This window comes from Gigantopelta aegis, chromosome 5 (assembly GCF_016097555.1).
Source record: "Gigantopelta aegis isolate Gae_Host chromosome 5, Gae_host_genome, whole genome shotgun sequence".
Classification (NCBI taxonomy): Eukaryota; Metazoa; Mollusca; class Gastropoda; order Neomphalida; family Peltospiridae; genus Gigantopelta; species Gigantopelta aegis.
In genome coordinates this window covers 24,472,440-24,495,739 of record NC_054703.1, presented here as the reverse complement: position 1 = coordinate 24,495,739, position 23,300 = coordinate 24,472,440, and the positions used below count along the sequence as shown (strand labels likewise).

General features: G+C 39.1%; 1 protein-coding gene across 1 annotated transcript; it reads left to right on the top strand.

Moving 5' to 3' along the window:
* Nucleotides 1–22,384, top strand: LOC121373538 (protein mono-ADP-ribosyltransferase PARP15-like). The gene is made up of 5 exons (XM_041500216.1): nt 1–212; nt 2,820–2,868; nt 8,660–8,820; nt 15,421–15,595; nt 21,899–22,384. The coding sequence occupies exons 1-5, from the start codon at nt 51–53 to the stop codon at nt 22,261–22,263; spliced, it is 912 nt and encodes a 303-aa protein (XP_041356150.1). The 5' UTR covers nt 1–50; the 3' UTR covers nt 22,264–22,384.
* The last annotated feature ends 916 nt before the right edge of the window (nt 22,385–23,300 follow it).

Sequence of the window (23,300 nt, the reverse complement as noted above, 5' to 3'; positions counted from 1 at the left end):
AACAAATTGACGACTGTTTCTTGAAAGCTGCTTCTGATGGCGTCACAAGTATGGCATTTCCAGTGCTTGGTACAGGGGTAGATAAATACCCAGTGGACGTTGTCTCCAAAGTTATCTTTGAAAGCTTCGACGACTTCAACAACAACAACCGAAACACATCACTTCAAGATGTCAGGTTGGTCATAGAACCAGAGGATACAGAAAACTGGAGAGTGAGTAGTCCTGTATACAGTGGAATAGAAGTGTTTTGACAGTTGGATTTTAAACAAAGACACACCACATGCACAAATGGAGACTTCCTATGTTTGCCGTGACTGTAAACTGATTTCGAGTAATAGAGCTCATTTATGGACTAAAATTACATTTATGTTTTTGTCTAGAAAATCAGTTTGTGCATATCCACCTGTTTCAGGCCATCTTAATGGTGGTAGTAGTTAAAATATATTTTATCCCCTAATAATTCCATACATATTAAACAAAATAACCTGATGTAAAATCTGGTTTGATCAAGCACAAACATTAGGTCATCAGTACACTTTTGGGCATTGGCGGTTAGCCTTCGGGAGCCACAATATTCGCTTATTGAACGTTTTTATTTACAAATCCGAAACGAAAACCTCACCAAAATCATCCATACTACACGTTGAAGCACAAAAAAGAAAGAGAAAAAAAGTCCCATAAATTGATTTGATGTATAACGACGTAATTTGTGTTTTTTTCAGTTTAATATATATTGTTTTAAACATGCATTGAGATGAATATTCACAGATTCAAGTATGAACCATGGTTCATTGATAAAGTGAATAAATAAATATTTTAGATCCTGCTGATTCGATAGAAAGAGGAACATTTTGTGTACTTGTAAACGTAATCCTGTAATATATATATATATATATATATATATATATAAACATTGAACCATATTTAGCCACAAATGTCACCTTATATAAATAGACATTAACCAAATGTATAGAAAGAAGCTCAACCTTTACAGGCCATTGGAGTCGAGGCGAGGGTGGTAGGTGGCCGAACATATATGTTTTTGTCCTACTCTGTTTAAATCAAGGCAAAACAAATATAGTGTGTACCCACTACCCACCTCACATCTAGAGGCTGTGGTTCTCCGCTAGAGACTGTGCCTCCCTCACTCCAAATCCTGTTCCTATTAGCCAGGGACCTAAAAAACAAAACATCGTAAGTGTTCGTCAGCAACTAGCAGTTATACCGGACATACGTTTCTGTCACGTGTTTTACTTCAATTTCAGACAGACAATTACATCATAGCAGAAGATGGAGCATTTTAAGGACAAAAGTAAATGAAATATGTGTACTTCAAACTATACTCTTCAAAAAAAGAAACACATAACTGGTATATGTTAGGATTGGATTGCAAATTTATAGCGTCATATCTTTGCTCAATACCAGAGCAGTAAAATTGAAACTTGTTAAACATGATCAGATCATCACTTGGAATGAAATCGTCTATCAAATCAACAGGATTAGGCCACCGTATCAAGGTCACGGTCATGGACACTAATATCGAGTATGAGCCCCATGAGCAGCAATGACGGTTTGGCACCTCCTACGCATGGAATACAATAATGCTTGAATCACAGGCTGGGGAATTGTAGCCCATGTTTGTTGCAAAGCCTGGAGCAGCTGGGGTAGCGTTTGTGGCGCAGGGTTACGTTGCCGTAAACGTCGATCTAGTTCATCCCACAGGTGCTCGATGGGGTTAAGATCAGATGATCTTGAAGGCCATGGCATCACTCCGACATTGTGTTGATTCAGGAAGTCTGTTGTTATACGTGCGCTATGTCGTCGTGCATTGTCGTGCTGGAAGATGACATTTTCTGCGTTGATGAAAGGTATGGCGTGACGCTGGAGAATTTCGTTGCAGTAACGTTGGGCTGTTAGATGACCTGGGACATGTACACGGTCTGTTCTGCCAGTGTAAGTGATGGCCGCCCATACCATAACACTCCCCCCCCCCCCATATCTGTCCACCTGTCGCACGCAATTATTGGCATAACGCTCGTTACGTCGTCGGTAAAGTCTAGCTCTACCTCTGCTGTCGACGCCATATCAGACAACGTCTGCACCATGTAAGCCGTAGACGCCTATGTAGCGCGGTTAAAATTATCCGTCTAGCTGGTCTTCTAGCTCGGATATTGGCTTCATGTAAACGGTTTCTTACGGTCTGGTCCGTATCTGTCTTGCGCCGGTGTGGTAATTCTGGGACGACCGGATCTGGGGCGGTCACGTGACACTCCAGTTTGCTGATAACGGTGCCAAAGCCTAGATATTGTACTCTGAGATGTGTTAAAAAGACGTGCAACTGTTGATTGCGATTCCCCGGCTTCCATCCGGCCAATTGCGTTGTTACGTTGTGGTTCTGTCAGCCTGGGCATAATTTCAACGTTACGTAGCGACCCTATCGATAATGCGTGTGTGAATGTAACTCAATTTTCTGTCAAGGGGTAGTGCACGTGCTGTACGTGCATGATTCTGCAACCATTATTATGGATATTGTGAAAAACATATTTGCACGTGCTGACGTCAAATCATGCATTTTGTCAGCTTCAAAATTGCATGATATCATATCCACTAGCTATAGAATAAGATAATACTAAAACATTCACTATTGTGTTATTTCAAAATTAATGTTATGAAAAATATGCTCTATGCGTTTCTTTTTTTGAAGAGACTATATTTGTTGTCCTATATTAGTAATAGTAATAAGAATTGTGATTGAGTAGTAGATTTACGTTTACGTGCAAAACAGGGACCTCCATTTAGTGTTTTGTTTTTTGTCTCAGGTGTTTACAGATGTCGAACGACTGCAAGGTCCTCGTCGACGGCGAGAAGGTAGGCTCTCTCTACTTCATGGATATAGCTGTGCAATAACATGTATTTGCTACGTTTGGAGGGGCGGGACATAGCCTAGTGGTAAAGCGCTCGCTCGATGTGCGTTCGGTTTGAGATCGATCCCCGTCGGAGGCCCCACTGGGCTACTTATCGGTCCAGTCAGTGCTTCACAACTGGTGTAACAAAGGTCGTGGCATATACTATCGTGTAGGATGGTGCATATAAAAAAGATTCTTTGCTGCTAATCGAAAAGAGTAGCCCACGAAGTGGCGAAATCGGGTTTCCTCTCTCTCTGTCTGGTCTTTAATCATATGTCTGATGCCATATAACCGTAAATAAAATGTGTTGAGTGCATCGTTAAATAAAACATTTCCTTCCTGGATATGTGTGGAGGAAACAAATGTTTGTTTAGGCTGCTAAATCAGTCGTATTTGTATTCCACTGCCCCTTTCCTTTCTCATTCCATCTCATTTCGTCCCGATCTAATAACTCCCCCTATCTTTCAACTTATTTGGCGGTCCACCTTCACCTCTTTGTATCCCAAACCGCGACTTGCGCTTGTTGCTATCCATGCCGCACACCTATCATTCCCCTTCAGCTTAAGCTGTGGGCTTAATCTGACCACTTCAGAGAGTGTTCGGTAGTTACTTCTGCCATATATGCTAAGAAACACTGGTAACTACCTACTATCGTTGTTGATCTAAGAAAACATCGTCTGCACTTTTGGCCATTTTCAGGTTTTTATTCATTCACAAGGATATATATGTTATCTTTTTAACGTTAATAGATCTTACATCCCCAGGCAATGCCAAATAAGTTAAACATGCGTTTGAGAGAAACCAAAATACCACACATTTGTCTGTCATGGGTACCTCGTATCCACCGCATGCATTTTATTTTTTACATTTTCTATCATGTGGTCAAAAATACGTAACTACGCCAAAAAAGTGTAGCAGTATTTTCCGCATTTAAAACGCAAGCTTAAATTAAAAAAAAAAAAAAAAAAAAAAAAAAAAATATATATAGTGTACCCTCGATTTATTGCCCCCCCCCCCCCCCCCCCCCCCCCCCCCCCCCCCCGATTTAACGCCAACCTCGCATACCGCCAACTTTCCTTAAAGTACCGTTTTCATTCATGTTTATTTCCCTCGATATAACGCCACCCTCGGTATCCGCTATCCGCCAACGACGTTTTTAAACCGAACTCCATTGAGCCATTATATTTTTTCTCGATTTTGCCGCCAATGGTCTGGTCACAAAGTTGATTATAATGACATAATTACTAGCGATCTGTTGATTGGGGAAATGCTAACTCCGTTTTACACTGGCAGTACACACTGAATCTGTTTTTGTTTATTGTGTAGCAATTAACGGATGTAAGTGCTAGAATTGTTTAGGCAGGCGCGGTGTTTGTGTCCAATCAACACTCGGAATAGAAAGAACGGCCGCTATAGTGATCACGTGGCAGAGGGGTGCATTAGATTCATTATTTCAATCGCGGATTGTTCTTTCGGGTCTTTTAAGTGCTGGCAACAACGACTCAAGTTTAATTAATAAACAAACTTTAGATAAGTTTTATTATGCTCAAGCATATTTCGACCATGGCCTCATGTTAAGTTGCTATTTAGCTTTGGCATAAATGCGACGACACCGGTAACGCATTTTATTACAGCAGAACATTCGATTCTTGCATTCGATTCTTGCACTTCGATTCTTGCGTCGATTCTTGGATTCTTACTTCGACCTTCAGACAATGAAGTTGTCTAGCGAGAACGTGGTGATTTCTCTACCCCCCACCCTGGGGGCTGTGTTGCGTGTACTTGGCCCACTAGTCAAGTACCGCATTGAACACACCGGAGACAGTGCTGTTGTAACCTTGAGTTACGGAGCTACCAACTCATCAGCATCGAAGAGGAGGAACCGGAGGCGGCGACCTAAGACTTCGCAGGGGGGACCAAAACTGGCGGCTCAACCGCCAGGAGCGGTCCCACCTGCCCCGAAGAGGAAGATCAGACCAACGGGAGCGAGACAGGGTGATCCAAACCCGGTGGCTAAACCACCGGGGGCGGTTCACTCTGCGCAGCCGCTCCCAGTTTCTGACCGGAAGCACTCGCCAGGAGCGGAACAGGGGGGACCAAAGCTGTCAGCTCCACTGACAGTGGCGATCCCTCCTGACGACCCACCTGCTGAGATGGAAACTGGACACGTCATCGTGACGGACCCCCCAGCGAGCCCACAAGCGCCTTCCATTGCTGTTGTTGCTGACCCTGCAGCCGGACGGGAGTCCAAGAGGAGGAAGATGTCAACGGTGTCCGAACCGGGGAGACTCGACCAATCCGAATGGACTATCGTCTGTGACAACATCCCATCCAAATGGCAGGGAGCTATCCACGGCGATTTCAATGACACCAACCAACTGAAGGGACTTTGGAACGAAAACAATTGGCGTAATCTACCCAACGGAATTGGAAAATACCAACTTCACCCAACAGGATCTGGCAACCAGATCCACGTGACTGCACAACAGGACGGACTGTTCAGGCAAGGACTCTTGATACCGGATATGTCCAACTCTACGATTCATCGTATCCTCAAGATAGTGTTGAGAGATATATATCCGGCAGCCATCTACAGGAATATCAAGGTCTTGATTGAAGGACTCCCCAACTTCAGGCCTGGGCAGTCCATCACCTCGCCATGAGTCCTGTTATACCAACCTCCTACCAACCTCCTTTGCCTCCGTGAGTAACCTCTTTTTTTTGGGCTAGTTAGACTTTAAACGTTTTCGAAGCAGTTCAACATTCTTATGTTTATTTTTTTTATAAGTACTCTAACGCACTTTATTTCGGCGCCCGTTCAATTGCTCAAAATCACCTTAAAAACTTTTTGGCCGAGCAGTCTTAACTATTTTTGGTTAAATTTTAGAGTCCGGACATGTTTTGGATGCAGTTACTCTTTGTAGACTTAGGTAAAATACAGGCTTCACCGAAGAATCGAAATTCAGCCAATCAGAGCACGGCTCCCACTCGGTGTACTTCAAGTTTACGAAGTGTCTGCTATTTGGTCCGCGCTCGCGTCGACCTTACTAAATGGCTTTATTCCAAATTCCGCCCACCTCAAACTTACCCCCCCCCCCCCCCCCTCCTGCTCCGGAGTTAGTCACTGGCGAAGTCAGAGGCTAAATCCGTGGTGGGCGTGCCTGAACCTCTGTGGATAGGGGCACGTAAAAAGAGTTTCCCAGTTCCCAGTTACAGCAGAATGGATTTAAAGCGAAAACGTATCGTATTAGACGCGGTTAAAAAAAGAGAAATTCTTCAGTACTCGAAGATAAATTCAACTAAAAGTCAACAAGATATAGCCAATCACTTTTCAGCGTTGTGTCGGCATTCGTTTTGTGAAACATGCTTTGGATATCGTCAGTGCCACCACCATAAAACATTGTTGGATTCACACAGGGGTCGGGACCCTCATACCGACTTGCACCAAGCACCAGCAAATGAAACGACAGCGTTGCGAGATCTGGTTGGTGACGTCACGGGCCGGCTTTCAATCGACGAACAGCTGAGAATGGATGTTGATGAGTTTGTCAACAGTGACAACGAAGCAGAGACATTTGCTAATATCAGCGACGAGCAGATTCTTGAAAGTGTTAAACAGATTCACGACGAAACGACTGATGACGCTGAACCGGACCCCATTCCGTCGGCGGTTAGTGCCAAGGATGCCATGAACACGGTGATACGTTTTGTAGAAGGGAATCACCATTCTGTTGATTAAGATATTAACATTTAGACAGCCTTACAAACACGACTGAAAGATAATTCTATCAAGTGCTCAGCAAAAAAACGTTCTGAACTTTTTCAAAAAAGATTAAAAAACAAAAATAAATGTATTTCACAGATCGATTGAAACGCAAACATGTGCGCGTTTTACGTTTTAGTGTATTGACTTGGCAAGTTTATAGACAAATAAAATAATAATGTTGTTACCTGGTTGTTGTTACGTTTGTTACTGTTATTTACATTTAAAACATATGTCATATTCTTGACATTCAGCAATTAAAAAAAAAATTAAGTTCGGTAGTAAACCCAAGGCACCCTCACTATACCGCCAACTCGATATAACGCCAAAATTATTTTGGAACATTGGTTGGCGTTAAATCGAGGTTATACTGTATATATATATATATATATATATATATATATATATATATATATATCACCTTGGAGAAGATTAGGGGTGCAACGATACTGTTAAAATCGTATTGCGATATATTGTGATATAAGAAACTGTATTGCAATATGTATTGCAATACAGTTAATATTATTTAAATTTAATATTTATGGGGTGGTTTCTTTTAATGAAAACAGAATGCATTACGTTTTAATGATCTTTATTAGTTTCAGCTGTGAGGCTAAATGTTTTAGGCCCTATTTTTTTTATAAACACAATACTAGTCTATACGTGTCAAACTATTTATAAATTGTTACATTCCAAAAGCCTTACTATCAGGCTTTTCCGTTGCTGCTCGCTTGACACGGAAATGTACGTATTGAGTCGCAATATTTCGGCAGATCGACCGAACCAGAGCCCAGGTTATTGGCCGAGGTATTTTGAACGATCGGCCGAAGTATTCCGAGTTCAGTGAAGTGCGATTCTCACGTGTTGGTTTATTTCTTAGAATATGATAGCCGTAGCCGTATTCCAACGTAAATGAACAATGAATGATAATGTGTAAGTAACAAAACATGTATTTGGAATTATTGTTAACCGGTTATTTTCATTGGATTTTTAACACGTTTTGATTAGATGTTAGAACCAAGTATAACCGACCTATCACTTCGTATATCAAAAAGTAAGTCGACTATGTTTGACGTGATTGTTACATTTCCTGTCATCACCAATTAATAAAATGATGTGGTTTTTGTTTGTTTGTTTGTTTGCCTATTTCAAGTCAAATAAGATACAAGGAAAACAAAATAGCGTTTAAAAATCGCGATACGCAAAACTGTACCGCGGTTCGTATCGAGCTGATCAATTATCGCGGTATACCGGTATAGTGTTAGGTAAAATTAAGTCAGGGAATTTGAAAACAAATTATACTATACATCTATTTAACCTGCCTGATTATGGGGAATATTATAAGGTGTAGAAGCATCACTAGGAGTTTATGGATTTCTTTAGTGATGTTTCTACAACGAATTGATCTTGCCGACATGTTTAATTATAAGATTTTTCTGCAAACACATCCAGGTGCATTAATAATGTTCAAACAAACAAAAATTAGCAACGTCATATACTCAGTTTAGTGTTATTATAAGGAGTGTAAAGTGACGTCATTGGAATACTCACATCATTCAAATTCAAAATTAGATGTATTATAACAATGCTTCGCCACATTAAAATGCTGACTTTTCTTCAATTTAATTTTCCAAGTGGTTGGCAAATCGTTTGACAGCCATGTTGTATTTAGGTTGGTGAGAGAGGAATTTTTGCATGACGCATTAATTCTATAGCAATAGTCCGATGTTACAGGTGGAGTATAAGAGATTTGGCTCCGCCCACGCAGGCTATAAGGGTTTTGTCCAACGTTACATAACCAATGAAATTCGAGTAGTTTACAATAAATATAATTGTAGAAATCATTGGGGGATGGGGCTGGAAGGTAATGTATAGCGTCTGATACTCCTAATGGTTTATACCTAATATTTGTATTACGTTTTTGGGTTGTTGTTTTTAAACTTCAGTCACTTGTAAGATCAATATGTCAATTTTGATTCTCTGTCATCAGGAATTTCATACCACCACGATATGGCTGAAATCCAGAGCTGGAATGACATGAGTAAAGGAGAATACTTCAAGCTGATTCAGCTTCCATCTCAGACTGCAGAATATAAATCTGTGGAACAACATTTTAAAGCTACTCTGTCAGCAGATTTTGATATCAATAAGGTATGTACATTATCGGTTTTCCCCATCACAGACGGAAGAATCAAAATTTGTGAAACAATTTCTGTCATCAGATGTTAATACCGTAAATATATGTGCAATATCTTAATTTACTACTGTGAAATCACTTTTATTCGTGATTGTATTATTATCGTGTAATTCGTGGACTAGTGCAGTCAACGACTTTAAGAACACAACGGAAATATAATACATGTCTACAGAGTAGAGCTGGTCTTGGATAAAATATTCGATTCGAATTCCGTAAAATGTATTTAGGAGGACTGCCACAAAATAGTGTATATGGTCGAAAAAACATTCTGCAACTTCATCATATAAAATGGATAGAATAGAGTAATATATAAGCACGGAATTCTTAAGTATTTTATAATATATTACACAAATTAGTTTGAGGGCCAAGTACCTTTAATATTGTTATCAGTCACACCGTAGACACATGTAGATATAGAGGATGAAACGGATGATATAAACTTAAATAAATTGTGTGAAAAGGTTTAGTCTGTTATTAACAATTTCAGTAAACAGTTTACCAGCACAACTGATCAGAGTTATAACTCTGTAGTTGTCAGGATCCTATTTAATTAGTCCCACTATCCAGCTGTCAGGTATGATATCAGTGTCTAATATAATATTAGACAACTTTAAAAAAGACGAGTTAACAGAAGAGAAGATGCTTTTAGATATGCATTAAGTATTCCATCAGCAGCTGGAGCTTTGTTATTGTTTAACTTTAGATACTTCTATGTTGACTCATGTTCTTGTCATTTGGGGACAATATCACTGTGTTTCGTTGTTAACTATAAGGATGTATCACAATATTTGGATTTAGGTACGAGACAAAACCAAACAATTTGTGATAAATCCTTATAGTTAACAACGAAACACAGTGATATTATCCCTATTCTAATAGTACATCTATTAGGAGTATGTGTGAGACATTTTATTAAAGAAATCCCACAGATATTAAAAACCTAATTATCTATTCTCATTACTTACAATAGTCAATGAACACATCTGTAGTAAGTAAAAGTGATGTAATATTTTTTTTCATTCTCTTCACATGACGTGACTGACTTAGGAGTGAACCAAATGGCAAATTTATCAGCATTGTAGTCTGCCTTTTGAACATGATTTATGGTAAAATAAATATTTTTGTTGGCTGTTAATTTCTGTTGCAAAACATATATGGATATGATTGGACTTTACATTTGTGAGCGGTGTTTCAACCTCACATTGAATTATTTCGAGGAATTCGGCTGGTTTAATTTTGAACAAAAAACATGTTGATGGGGTAGGTCTACAAGTTTGTAACTTGCTAACATATTTTCACTTAAAGTTTATATCAATACATAAAATAATATGCATTTACTAAAGGGCAAGTATTATTTTCAAAAGTTTTTGAAAATTGTGCGATATTTTAAAGCAGTTTACGTTGTTTAAAATTACGTTTAAAAAATCAAGTCATTTCCATCCTGTCTTCTTTATCAATTTTATTGTCCCAAAAAGTATGTTCTAAACAAAAATAAAGTACTTCAGATTGTGATATAATTATCTCTGATGAAGCTGCTTGCACCTTTTTGAGAACACAAACTGGAAGAGATGACCACAAGACACATGATGGTCACTGCTGCGATCGACCGGACCGTATTTGGGGTGGGTGGCATGCAATAATAACAAAATAGTAACAATAATATAATTTTCATCTGAAGTTAGTAATTGTTTTGAAAATCATTTATATCGACGTTTAAATATAATGGAAGACGCGGAATTAATATACTAACGACAACACTACACATGAGGCTAAGTAACAGCATATTGGACCAGTTCTCGGAATTTTGTTATCGTGATAAATCCTTGCTGCCCATAACAGCGTACATCTATCGTCCGATTTATGACGAAAATTTACCAATAGAAAAAAGGCTTACATGAAGGAATTGTCCTCGTGTTACACATTATAATGTGTCTGAGTGTTGCTTCATACATTTTGAAATCTTGAGTACCGTAACTTCATACCCAAAACGCGGAAGTAACGCGTACCATATGATAGCAACGCTTATCATTTTACATGGTACTAACAAACGGCTCTGCGCCTTGTTATCACGTAACTTAATCTAAGAACAACTTAAAACTATTGAGCACTAAACATTTAGCCTGGATAACACAATAATGATAATCCACACACACAAGCAACAAGTGTGTGTGTGTGTGTGTGTGTGTGTGTGTGTGTGTCTGTCTCTCTCTCTCTCTCTCTCTCTCTCTCTCTCTCTATATATATATCTCTCTCTATATATATATATATATATATATATATATATATATATATATATATATATATATATATATATATATATATATATATATATATATATAATTAAACAAGGTGGAATTATTTATCAATTAATTGACATTTATTGTGTATGTCTATATTCACCGAATGTCCTTGCCCAAAAGAATAGCGAATGTTAGCATATGGATACAATAACGTCAATATTCATGGCACTGGCAGGCACAGTTCAAAATTCTGCCTTATTTTTAGAAGCCGTACATGGATAAATTAGACTTATTAAATTTAACGGTACAAGACGTTGTTGATACTATTAAATCTTTGGCACCAAATAAAACAAATTCACAAATTATTAAAACAGGTCGTCAGTTCTGTAGCATATCCACTTCAGGTATTATTTATTGCTCAAGTAAAACCATTTATTTAAGAAAGGTGACAAGTGCTGTTACACAAATGTTAAATAATTTCATTAATTGGTTGTGTCGGAAAAATATTAGAATTATCTGTATTTAAGCACCTTAATATAAATTTTGTTTATGTCAATCTCTTTATAGCTGTTTGTTCTTACTCTCATAGTGCCTTATTATCAATAATGCTGTTTTTTCGTTTCTGTGTCATGTTTAAGGCATTTGATAGAGTATGGCACAAAATCCTGATTTATAAACTAGAAGGTTACGGTATTACCAGACATCTACTTAAATAGAATTGCACACCAAAATATCTGAATCTATTGATAATAAATATAGAGTATTTGTGTGCTGTTTTCTGTTTTCTGCGACATGTCCAAGGCATTCGATAGAGTATGACACAAAGGCCTGATTTATAAACTAGAATGTTACGGTAGTACCGGACATCTACTTAAATGGATAAGAAATTTTATACATCTACATATAATCTGGTTACACAGTGAACTTCAACAGCAATATCACTGACGTATACTAAAACAGAGAAATGGCACATATGGTCAAAACATTGGAGTGCCACTTTGAACCCTGATAAACATTACGTAGTATTATTTTTTGAAAACCAAAATCAACCCACCTCAAGTAATGTCTTTAATATGAAGAATATTAATGCATACGTCAATTATTGAGTGTTATCATAGTAAAATGTCTTAAATGTCAATAAATTTAGTGTCATGACCTCGATTAGTTTATATCTAATCTGTAAAGTGATCAAGTTCTTAAAGTATATGATCCGAAAAATATTACACACTTTGATCATACTGAATATGCTAGATAATATATGATAAATAGAGATTATTAACAGTGTTTTTCGGTGTGGTCATTATCATATATTGGGAATAAAAATTGTATTATGCGAGCTTCTGAACGCCCGAAAGGCCAATACATTATTAGTCCGCATCGTATCACGTAGGGTTGAAGAACATGTCCACTATAGTCTGAGGAACAAAAACGATGTATTTATTCTTTTTTTCTAAAAGAGATGTGCTAAAAATGCCATTTAAAATTCAACAATTGATATTTGGAATAGTCGGAAAGTGTAAATACGAAATTGTGAACGAATTTCATCTTTTGAAAAAGCAGTAGTACAGGATGTTAACAAAGTATTCTCGTTCCATTTATGTGGAAACATTTATTTGTTTTTACTTTTATTATTGTTATTACTTACCAGTTGAGTTCTCCGAGAAGACAAAATGTTAATAATGAATATTGAAAACCCCCACTGAAAAACCCTACTTCTATTTCTTTTCCTTTTCTTTCCTTTCAGTTTATTCAATCTTCACAAACGTTTACTTTTATTGATTTATTGATTAAAATTTGCAGTACCATTTAAAGTTTGTAATTAGGAGAGGACCTCGTATGGTGGACAAAGTGTGCCCAATCCGTTTGTATATATGTATTGTGAATAATATATATATATAGCCAAATTAGCCATTGGCAAGTGGCGAAAATGTTGGCTAAGCAATTTTCTATTTTCTGATGAGAATAAACGGTTACATAATCTATCCCACACCTCAAACATAATAATAATACAAAATATTCAATTAGCGTAATAGCGATCTCACGACCGGTAACGAGAAAGGTGTCATCCAGAATACAGCGTAAGCCTAATGATGTTTGCTTATATCAATAATCACGGTTATTGATTTTAACGGCATACAGTCAACATACCGGCCTCGGTGGCGCAGTGGTTAAGCCATCGGTCTCCAGACTGGTAGGCACTGGGTTCGGATCCAAGTCGAGGCATGGCATTTTTAATCCAGATACCGACTCCAAACCCTGAGTGAGTGCTCCGAATGGCTCAACGGGTAGGTGCACCGACCAGTGATCCATAACTGGTTCAACAAAGGCCATGGTTTGTGCTATCCTACCTGTGGGAAGCGCAAATAAAAAGATGCCTTGCTGCCTATCGTAAAAGAATAGCCCATGTGGCGACAGCGGGGTTCCTCTATAAAAAAAAAAGAAAAAAAAGTGTCAGTATGACCATATGTTTGACGTCCAATAGCTGATGATAAGATACAAATATCAATGTGCTCTAGTGACGTCGTTAAATAAAAACAAGCTTTACTTTGCATTCAGCATTAATGAAAGCAATGTCTAGAAGCTGTGTAACTTGTTATTTTAAGTTTGTAAAGTCATTGAACCAAAGTTTTAAGTAATAAAAACAGACCGACAATGCGTGCCAATTTGAATACACATGCAGTTCAGGGTCGAAAGACAAGTAGGCTATCCCAAGGGCTGAGTTCAGCCAGACCAAGCGAAAACAAAACGTTCGCTAGACTGGCTTATGCGCTTCATATTAAACCAAACGGACACGTCGGACAACAATCAGTAAGAACGTTCGTTCGCTGAACAGAGGACAGCTCACGGCACGAATATACGTCACGCTTCAGAGTCAGCTCAGACCCACGTGTCAAGAGACATCGTTGCGGACATTAAACAATACGATTACACACAAGAAAATCTTTATGTAAATTTGTAAAAAAAAAAAAATAGTTGTTCGTATCAATGAATTCCCATCTGCAGTTTCGTTTAATTCCTTTGTCTTTGTTAATTTCGTACCCACGGTCGATCGGAGTCGTGCGAAATGAACATGCAGTATTTATACAAATTGCAGTTAAACGTACAATGAATAAAACTAGTTTATAATAATCATAATGTTAGATATATATGTGTAACACTGTGAGGTGAAATTTAATAATATTTTAAAAATACCGTAAATTTTAATTTTATTAACGGGTTATTTTTTTCATAAATGGAACAGTTGTAATACTGTGAAATCAGCATTATTAGCCTTGGTATTTTACAAGCAGAAACCACAACAAGCATTTAACACGACGCTGAAATCAACAGCAACAACATAGCGCAAATTATGAAATTGTTGGAAGGTAGGGAATTGATGGGTTACTTAAAAAGAAAAAGGCAAAACAAAAAAAGCAATTCAAACTAACAAAGATTGCTATTTAAAGAAATAATGAGCTCCATGTTAAAAAAGGTGTCAAATTGTATTCGTGAAAAACGGAAGAAAGAAAAAACAACACCCGTCATAAACATCTACCACCCCCACATTTCTGTATGTTTGTTAATTTAATGGCATAGACATTGGAAGTGGGGGTGGGCGTATAGGGTACTGGCTTCCAACTCTGAAGATAATCCACCATCACACACACACACACACACACACACACACACACACACACACACCTGCTGAAAAATCGAAATAATATATTAACTGCCCCTACCCCCATTGCTGTGTTTGATTTTAATCAGGTAATACGGTTTTGTTATTCAGATGTATTCCAGTTTGTAGGCTACACAATTAGATGAGAAAGTTGCATTTTCATATTCATATATAAATACACTATAGTACTCCGTAAAACAATTTTGGCTAAAGCATTTTCAATATGGGTAATAAAAAATCCATTTGGCTAATATTTTGGCTACAGGTATTTTTGATCCAGGGTGAGCCCTGTATATATATGTATGTATGTATGTATGTATATATGTGTGTGTGTGTATGTGTGTGTGTGTGTATGTGTGTGTGTGTGTGTGTGTGTGTGTGTGTATGTGTGTGTGTATGTATGTGTGTGTGTGTGTGTGTGTGTATGTATATATGTGTGTGTGCATGTGTGTGTGTATGTGTGTGTGTGTATGTGTGTGTGTGTGTGTGTGTGTGTGTGTGTGTGTGTGTGTGTGTGTGTGTGTTTTCAATCAACCCAGTAACTGCGATGCTATGTAATGAGGTTGTGTACTTTAATTTTTACTATTCAAAAACGGTTTTCAAGCACACACAAAAAAATTGTTCGTGTTTTTTTTTTCATTAGTAATTTTTTACAGATTGAACGTGTTCAGAACAAGACCCTGCATGATCAATATTCTATAATGAAACGTAATTTCGAGGAGAAGAATCCAAGACTGCAAAATGAGCGTAAACTTTGGCATGGAACATCGTCTGATTCTACCAACAGCATAAACACATGTGGATTTAACAGAAGCTTTTGTGGCAAAAATGGTGAGTGGTTTAGAGAAAGCGAATATCTATGACTGATTGTATATGTACTTTTGAAAATAACTGATAGAAATTAGATTACGTCTGTGGGGTATTTAAATATACAAAAGCCCATGATCAGTAATTGCAACGGGCCCGTTCATCATCATAATATTAACCAATACATTAATGCCAGACATACACTGGTAGAACGAAACAATAGATCACATCAACATTAACAGGAAAGCGTGACTGCAAACAAAAACCGTAACCATAATGTCAGAGAGTTATCCATGTTACATCCATTCAAGCCCACCTTACCTCTTTATACAAACATTGTGACAATAATTATGACTGAAAGGTGGTCTATGAAACAAAGTGTACCAGTATTTCTTTCTTTCAAGAATATATCGGATGCCACTCCCTTAAAGTATGGGGACTTTAATTTTGATATTTCACATTCATTACCATATGGCTATTTGGACTTTAAATGAAAATTATAGGCCAATAGCAACACATTCGAAAGTTTAAAGGTCAATGTTTATCAAAAATGTAATTCACTATTGTTTGGTATCTACGTATACCTTTAACAATATATCTGAAGTATCAATAAAATAACTTTTCAGATATTTACCCGTTTTTAATATATTCGCAATAAAAAAGTCGCGTTTTTCGCATCGCTTGCCAAAAAGTCTGTCGACTCCAAGAGCTACGTCATGTGACCCCGTGACACGGTAACAGGCATAACATGTTAGCGTGATTCACAGCCTTTCAGACATTTTACTGGGAAGGTGGAACATGTGTATTTTTAAAACGCGAACATTTTATTCTATTGAACTGAATTGTATGGATGGAATATTCTTTTGGAGATAGTTTTCAAATGTAAAATATGATTCACCATTGTTTAGCGTTAGGATGTATCAAAGCAGCATTTTTTCCGAACTTTAAACACACAGACAATCACGGGGTTTGCATGGAAGTGGTGTTTAAACCGAACCCGTGCGTAACGGAAAGGACCATCACGATGGGATAGGATCGACAGTGACCACTTCATCCCTGGGGAATACCACAATTATATGAGGTGCGTACGTGAGTGTGTGTGTGTGTGTGTGTGTGTGTGTGTGTGTGTGTATGTATGTATGTGTGTGTGTGTGTGTGTGTATGTATGTGTGTGCGTATGTATGTATGTATGTATGTATATAGAATACAATATTCCTCCTGGTGTGGCTGGTATAGTGCTCTACCTCTTGGGGAGCCAGTATAAATATATATTATATATAAACGACCATACAACACCACAACGCAAAACTCATCACCGAAGACAGCCACAAGCAAACAGAGAACAAATGCAACTGCAGAAATGACAATTTCCCACTTGAGGGAAACTGCCTCACTAAATCAGTTATATATGAAGCTGCAGTGCATACCACTAACACACCAAGCAAGACACACATAGGCCTCACAGGGGATTCCTTCAAAGAAAGGTATGCCAACCACAAGAAGTCTTTCATGCACAGCACGTACGAAAAGGAAACAGAGCTGTCGAAATACATTTAGGAACTAAAAAGAAAAAAAACGCTGAGTACACAATAACGTGGGGCGTAATAAGGAAAGTGAACACCTTCAAGAGAAGCACGGGGCAGTGCAATCTATGCATTGAGGAAAAGCTGGAAGTACTCAAAGCTATAGGAACCAACTCGCCGAACAAGAGAAATGAACTTATATCCAAATGCCGACACCCACCCACATGGATTAACACAGCCACCTAAGCTAAGCCGAAAAATAATAGCCCGTACCCACTGCACCTGTTGTGACGTCACTGCTTCATGACGTAACGACATGGCAGTTACATGTTACCTGATGATCGCTCATAGCCTGAAACGTTAAGTTGTAACAAAACGTTTTGCGCCTGAACTCTTCATATATATATATATATATATATATATATATATATATATATATATATATATATATATATATATATACAGTCGAACCTGTCTATGGCAGCCACTCGTGGAACATGACAAAAGTGGCCGCCATAGAGAGGTGGCCGCCGTATGCACGTCATATATAAGTCCGAATTTTTAAAAAGAATTACACGTATGTTGCAATAGAACTATTAAGGAGCCATATACATGTGCAAAAACGTAATTAAAAACAAGACAAAAAAATTATCATCTATATGAAATTTTATTAAGTGAAAAAGAGAATATATTGATGGTGCATGTTACTGGTAGAGATTCTGGTGTTATGTTTTTAAAACAGCGTGGTTTCTTGCACTTTCCTATGACTAGAGGAACACATTTTTCTCCGGTCATACTTGCACATAGTGCCACGGTCAGTCTCTCCTTAGAGCGCTTACCGCCAGCACATTCATCACCTTTCACTTTAAGGGTTGCCTTTGTTGTATCCCTGTAAAACAGACCGGTCTCGCCCATATTGAAAATGTCCTCAGGAGCATACCCGTCACACACCACTGGCAACTTTGACTTCCAGTCCTCAACTGCAGTGTTACTTACGTCACCTCGCTCCTCACTTAGTGTACCTGCGACGATGTTGTACCCATGCCTGAATGAATCCAGCCACCCATTTGACGCTCTGAAACTCGCTATTCCCAAATCTTCGGCAAATTTTAACATTAATATCCTCATTGCCTGTAAGTTTTCTCTGCCTTTTTCTGTCAGAGGGCTGGTTGTTATCATAATCTGCCAACACCTCCGCTTTTCTCTTTAAAATGCCATCAATCTGAGTTCTACCCACCCCGAAATGTTCAGCAATTTTTCTAGCACTCAATTTGTCTTTCTCTGATTTTTTAATGACCTCTACTCTCTGTTCCAACGTTAACGCGATCGGCTTACTGGGTTTAGGTGGCATTTTGAAAATAAATATCAGAAATAAACTGCAGCAGTATTTAATTCCTTCTAGCGTTGACACGTTTAACTCCAGTTGTTTTAGGCTAGATACCCTCTGATCAACTGCGTTTAATGACCACCGCCGATGACTGGTACATCGCACCGTTAATCCATATTAAAAACACTTGTTAATTAACGAACACCGCTAAGCGACCAACGACCTTTAAAGAACCGCTGTTTATCAAGCCAATTGGTTATATCAACAAAAACATCTTACGTTTTTTTTTTACGATTGCCGACATTTCTTTATAACTTGCACTAAAAAACAATTGTGGCCGCGATAGCAGATTCATTTTCGCTTTTTTATGACAAAAGTGTGGCCGCTGGCCGCGTTGTGCAGGTGGTTGCCATATAGAGGTAAAATATATAGTAACATTCATTGGGGGGACCTCAGGGTGGCCGCCATGGACAGGTGGTCGCCATATGGAGGTGGCTGCGAAGGCAGGTTTGACTGTATGTATATATATATACTGAACCGCAAAAGAAACGCGAGATTTTTAAATGTCATTTCTATATGGTAAATTATAACAATTTATTTCGGGGATGTAACTGTCAATATTACAAGACATGCTGGTTTATGACTGACCCAAATTGCAGGTACCCTTTCAACTTTCCATGAAACGACACGCCAAAACGCACCTGTCTCGAAGGCCGTGGGTGGCAGTCGCAAACAATTGTCATGAAAACCGAAATGCACGTGCATCTCGTGGAGGTTATGGGTATAAAAACCAACTTGAACCGCGTTCCTGGCATTCGTAATTTGCACGCACCAGGTATGACCCGATTGTCAGCAGCACAGAGAGAACAAGCTATCGGCCGATTGCAAGCCGGGCAGCGCGCCCTGGTTGTTGCTAACGCTTACAATGTCCATGTCAGCACCATCCATCGTCTACAGCAGCGGTACATCAAAACCAACAGCACTGCAGACAGTCACCGCAGCGGGCGCCCCCGGGTGACCACGCCCAGGCAGGACCGCTACATCAACCGGCAACACCTCCATGATCGCTTCAGAACGGCCAGCATGACAGCTCGCGCGACCATTGGCACTGGACAGCGACCCATCAGTGACGACACGGTACGACGTCGACTGGCCGCCAACAACCTGTTTTGCCGACGTCCCGCTCGAGGACCTGTCCTCACCGCCCGCCACCGTCAGACAAGACTACAGTGGGCTACACAGCACCAACATTGGCGGCATCAACAATGGAGGTTCTCTGACGAGAGCCGGTACTGCGTTTCCAACTCGGATGGCAGAGTGAGGGTGTGGCGTAGGAGGGGTGAACGCTACAGAGACGCATGTGTCCTGGAGAGAGACCCGTGGGGTGGCCAAAGCATCATGGTTTGGGGTGCTATATGCCTGAATCAGAGAATTGGGCCCCATTTGTTCCAAAATGTTGGTGCAGGCAGAGGGAATGGCATCACAGCGCAGCGCTACGTTGACCAGATTCTAACACCTCACATAGTGCCCTTCTTCACGCGTCACCATAACCACGTGTTCCAGCAGGATAATGCTCGCCCCCACACGGCCAGGATCACCATGGACTTCCTGCGTCAGCACAATATCAGAACCATGCCGTGGCCGGCTCTCAGCCCTGATTTGAACCCGATTGAACACCTGTGGGATGAAATCCAGAGACGGCTTAACCAGGTGGTCCCACGGCCGACAACTCGTCTGCAACTGGAGGCAGCTTTCCTGAGGGTGTGGGCACAGGTGCCAATGGCTTTTGTGAACCGCCTCGTGCTCTCCATGTACCGACGGTGTATGGCCGTTTTGAACACCCAGGGAGGACATACACGGTATTGAACATGTCACGCCCTACAATCTCGATGTGCTGGATCCCCCCACTACCTGAACACAGGCAAACGACCCAGAGGCTGTGGTCAAAGTGCATCCAATAAATTGACTTTATCAGATTTTTCAAAATTTATCTTTGATATTAATAAATTGAAACATATTTTCTCAGCCACACATGTGTCGCGTTTCTTTTGCGGTTCAGTATATATATATATATATATATATATATATATATATATATATATATATATATATATATATATATATATATATATATATATATACCGTCACACACACACACACACATGTGTGTGTGTGTGTGTGTGTTTGCACGCACGCACGCGCGCGCGCACACACACACGCACACACACATAGTGGACTGTCCAAACCGGCATTATGTGTAAACCGGCACAGTTATAAAGTACCGTTCAGCTACAGTTAGTTTATTAGGAAAACAAATTCTGTCGACACCGGATTCCTTCTATTCCGGACTTCGGGTGCAAATTCAACAACAAAAGAACGGTCCATGTAGTAATTAGTCTGTCTACATCGTGTGCGATCTTGCCTCTCCTGTCAACACCGACAGACGATCATACCTCTACTGTCTGCCAGTGGTCACTTTTTAAACACTAACGGCAGTTTCCCAGTAATTAGGACTCCAAAGAAACAATCGCGCTTCTTTGAAAGCTTAAAACACAATGAACAACATCTGTAGTAACGGCAACAAGATAAATCGGATTATTATTTGTCTGTGTTCATACCTGCATTGCATCATACCGATCTGTCTAAAACAATAAATTCAACTCTCTGCTGTCGGCATGTTGACCTACTAACAGAATGCCGGTTGCTACGTCACGGGTCTGGTATGGGTCAAATCGACTGAGCTGTGTTTTTTTTTTTTTCCATAAGCGTTTTACAAAAAGCCACTTTATTAATAACTGGGTTAGTATTTTTGTTTTTTATTTTTAATACTGTAATTTTTATGTATTTGTTTTATATACTGTGTATTAATAATATGCCATAAGCGTTGACCTTTAAGTAAAACAATGTGATGCCAAAATCTAATAATAAAAATAAAAATAAAAATAAAATAAAATAAAAAAAAAGTGAAAAAAGAAAGAAAAAAGATATGAAATTGTCTAAAAAGTATGGGAACTGTAGTTTTAATGTTTTACGATATGAATATTTGCCACATGCAGTGGAAATTGTATTTAGTTTTATTTACTTCAAAAGGTGGTCAGTATGTCTTGCTCGTAGACTATCCCCATACGGTCTTGTCCATGAGGAAATTGATTGTCTGGTTTCTTCCATCGTGATTTCTTCCTATTTCTCTCCTATTTTGTCCTTCAGTTTGGCGTTAAACATTCATCCATTCATTCATGCATTGTCCTTCAGTTCATTCTCCGTGAATACTTTACTGCCTAATAAAACTTCAAGAGAAATAAAATTTCGCTTAACGTTTGTTCGCGACACATTTTGTTATTTACAGCTGTGAATATGTTGCTATTTGATACTTTGTAGCCAATTCCATATGCAGAACTAAACCTAGTTGTCTTACGCGTGGGGTTGCATCGTGTTTACGCTGTTATATACAATTTATTATCTATTTCTATCTTGTAGCAACTGCATACGGCAATGGAACGTACTTTGCTACCGATTCATCCTACTCTGCAGATGACACATATTCGCCGCCCGACAGCGAGGGATACAAATATGTCTACCAGGCGTTGGTGTTGACTGGCGATTTCACAGAAGGCCGTTTTGGCATAAGGGTTCCTCCACAGAAGCCTTACTCGGCGTCTCACATTCGATTTGACTCCGTCGTTGACAGAAAACAAAACCCTAACATGTTTGTAATTTTCAGTGATACACAAGCTTATCCAGAATACCTCATAACATTCAGCCAAGATCCGAGATCCTTCCGAAATCTGAGACAGCATACTGTGCCATCAACAAGTGTCGGCTACGGTTGTTATTTGATGTAATTTTGGTGAACGGGAGGTAGTCCAGTGGTAAAGTATTGATGAGCGGTCGGTCTAGGATCGATCCCCGTTTGATGGATCCTTTGGGTTATTTCTCGTTCCAGCCAGTGCTCAACAACTGGTGTAAAAAGGCCGTGGTATGTGCTATCATGTCTGGGGGATGGTGCATATAAAATATCCCATGCTGCTAATCGAAAAGAGTAGCCCACGAAGTGGCGACAGCGAGTTTTCTCTGTCAATATCTGTGAGTTCCTTAACCATATGTCCGACACCATATAACCGTAAATAAAAAAAACACTGCCTTTCTTGATGTAATTTTAATCGATCGCAAGGACAGCGATTATTAGACTGGCGTGGTATTTTATCAAATATATATTACTGAATACATAATGGTGACATACAGAAACTTAAAAACAGTCGGATAAATATATACAATGTACAGCACTCGGCCTTCCCTTGATGACACGGCAATGCTGAGCTTTTGAGAAAGAATCGGAATGTATCATCAAATTGAAACAATAGTCATATGCAGAATTCAAAATATGAGAGAACCGAATTGACCATAGTATAAGAGAGTGGATCGAATGCAATTATATATATATATATATATTATATATATATATATATATATATACTAGCCGGCATTAATAACGCAATTTCCTTTTGTCAAAATAATATACGTTCCGGTTGGACTTCGTTGACGCTATTCGTCAATGTACATGGTACAGTGGTACACATTATTTCAGCAGCATGTAAAGGTCGACTTCCGGCCTGTTCCCAACATAAGGGGAACAACGCTAAAAACGCATTATCCGGTAAATCGCGCACACGCAACCACTTGGCGAAATAACACTTTGCACGTGCATTTCATGATACCCGGGCACACTCAGAACACGCGGGTGGCAATGAGTATCTCACTCCTACACGATGCCTCGGTTGAACAACGCCGATCGGAATCAAGCCATTGGCTTGTTGAATGCCGGAAACTCGTAATTGCGGGTAGCACAACGGTTCCACGTGCACCCGTCAACCATTAATCG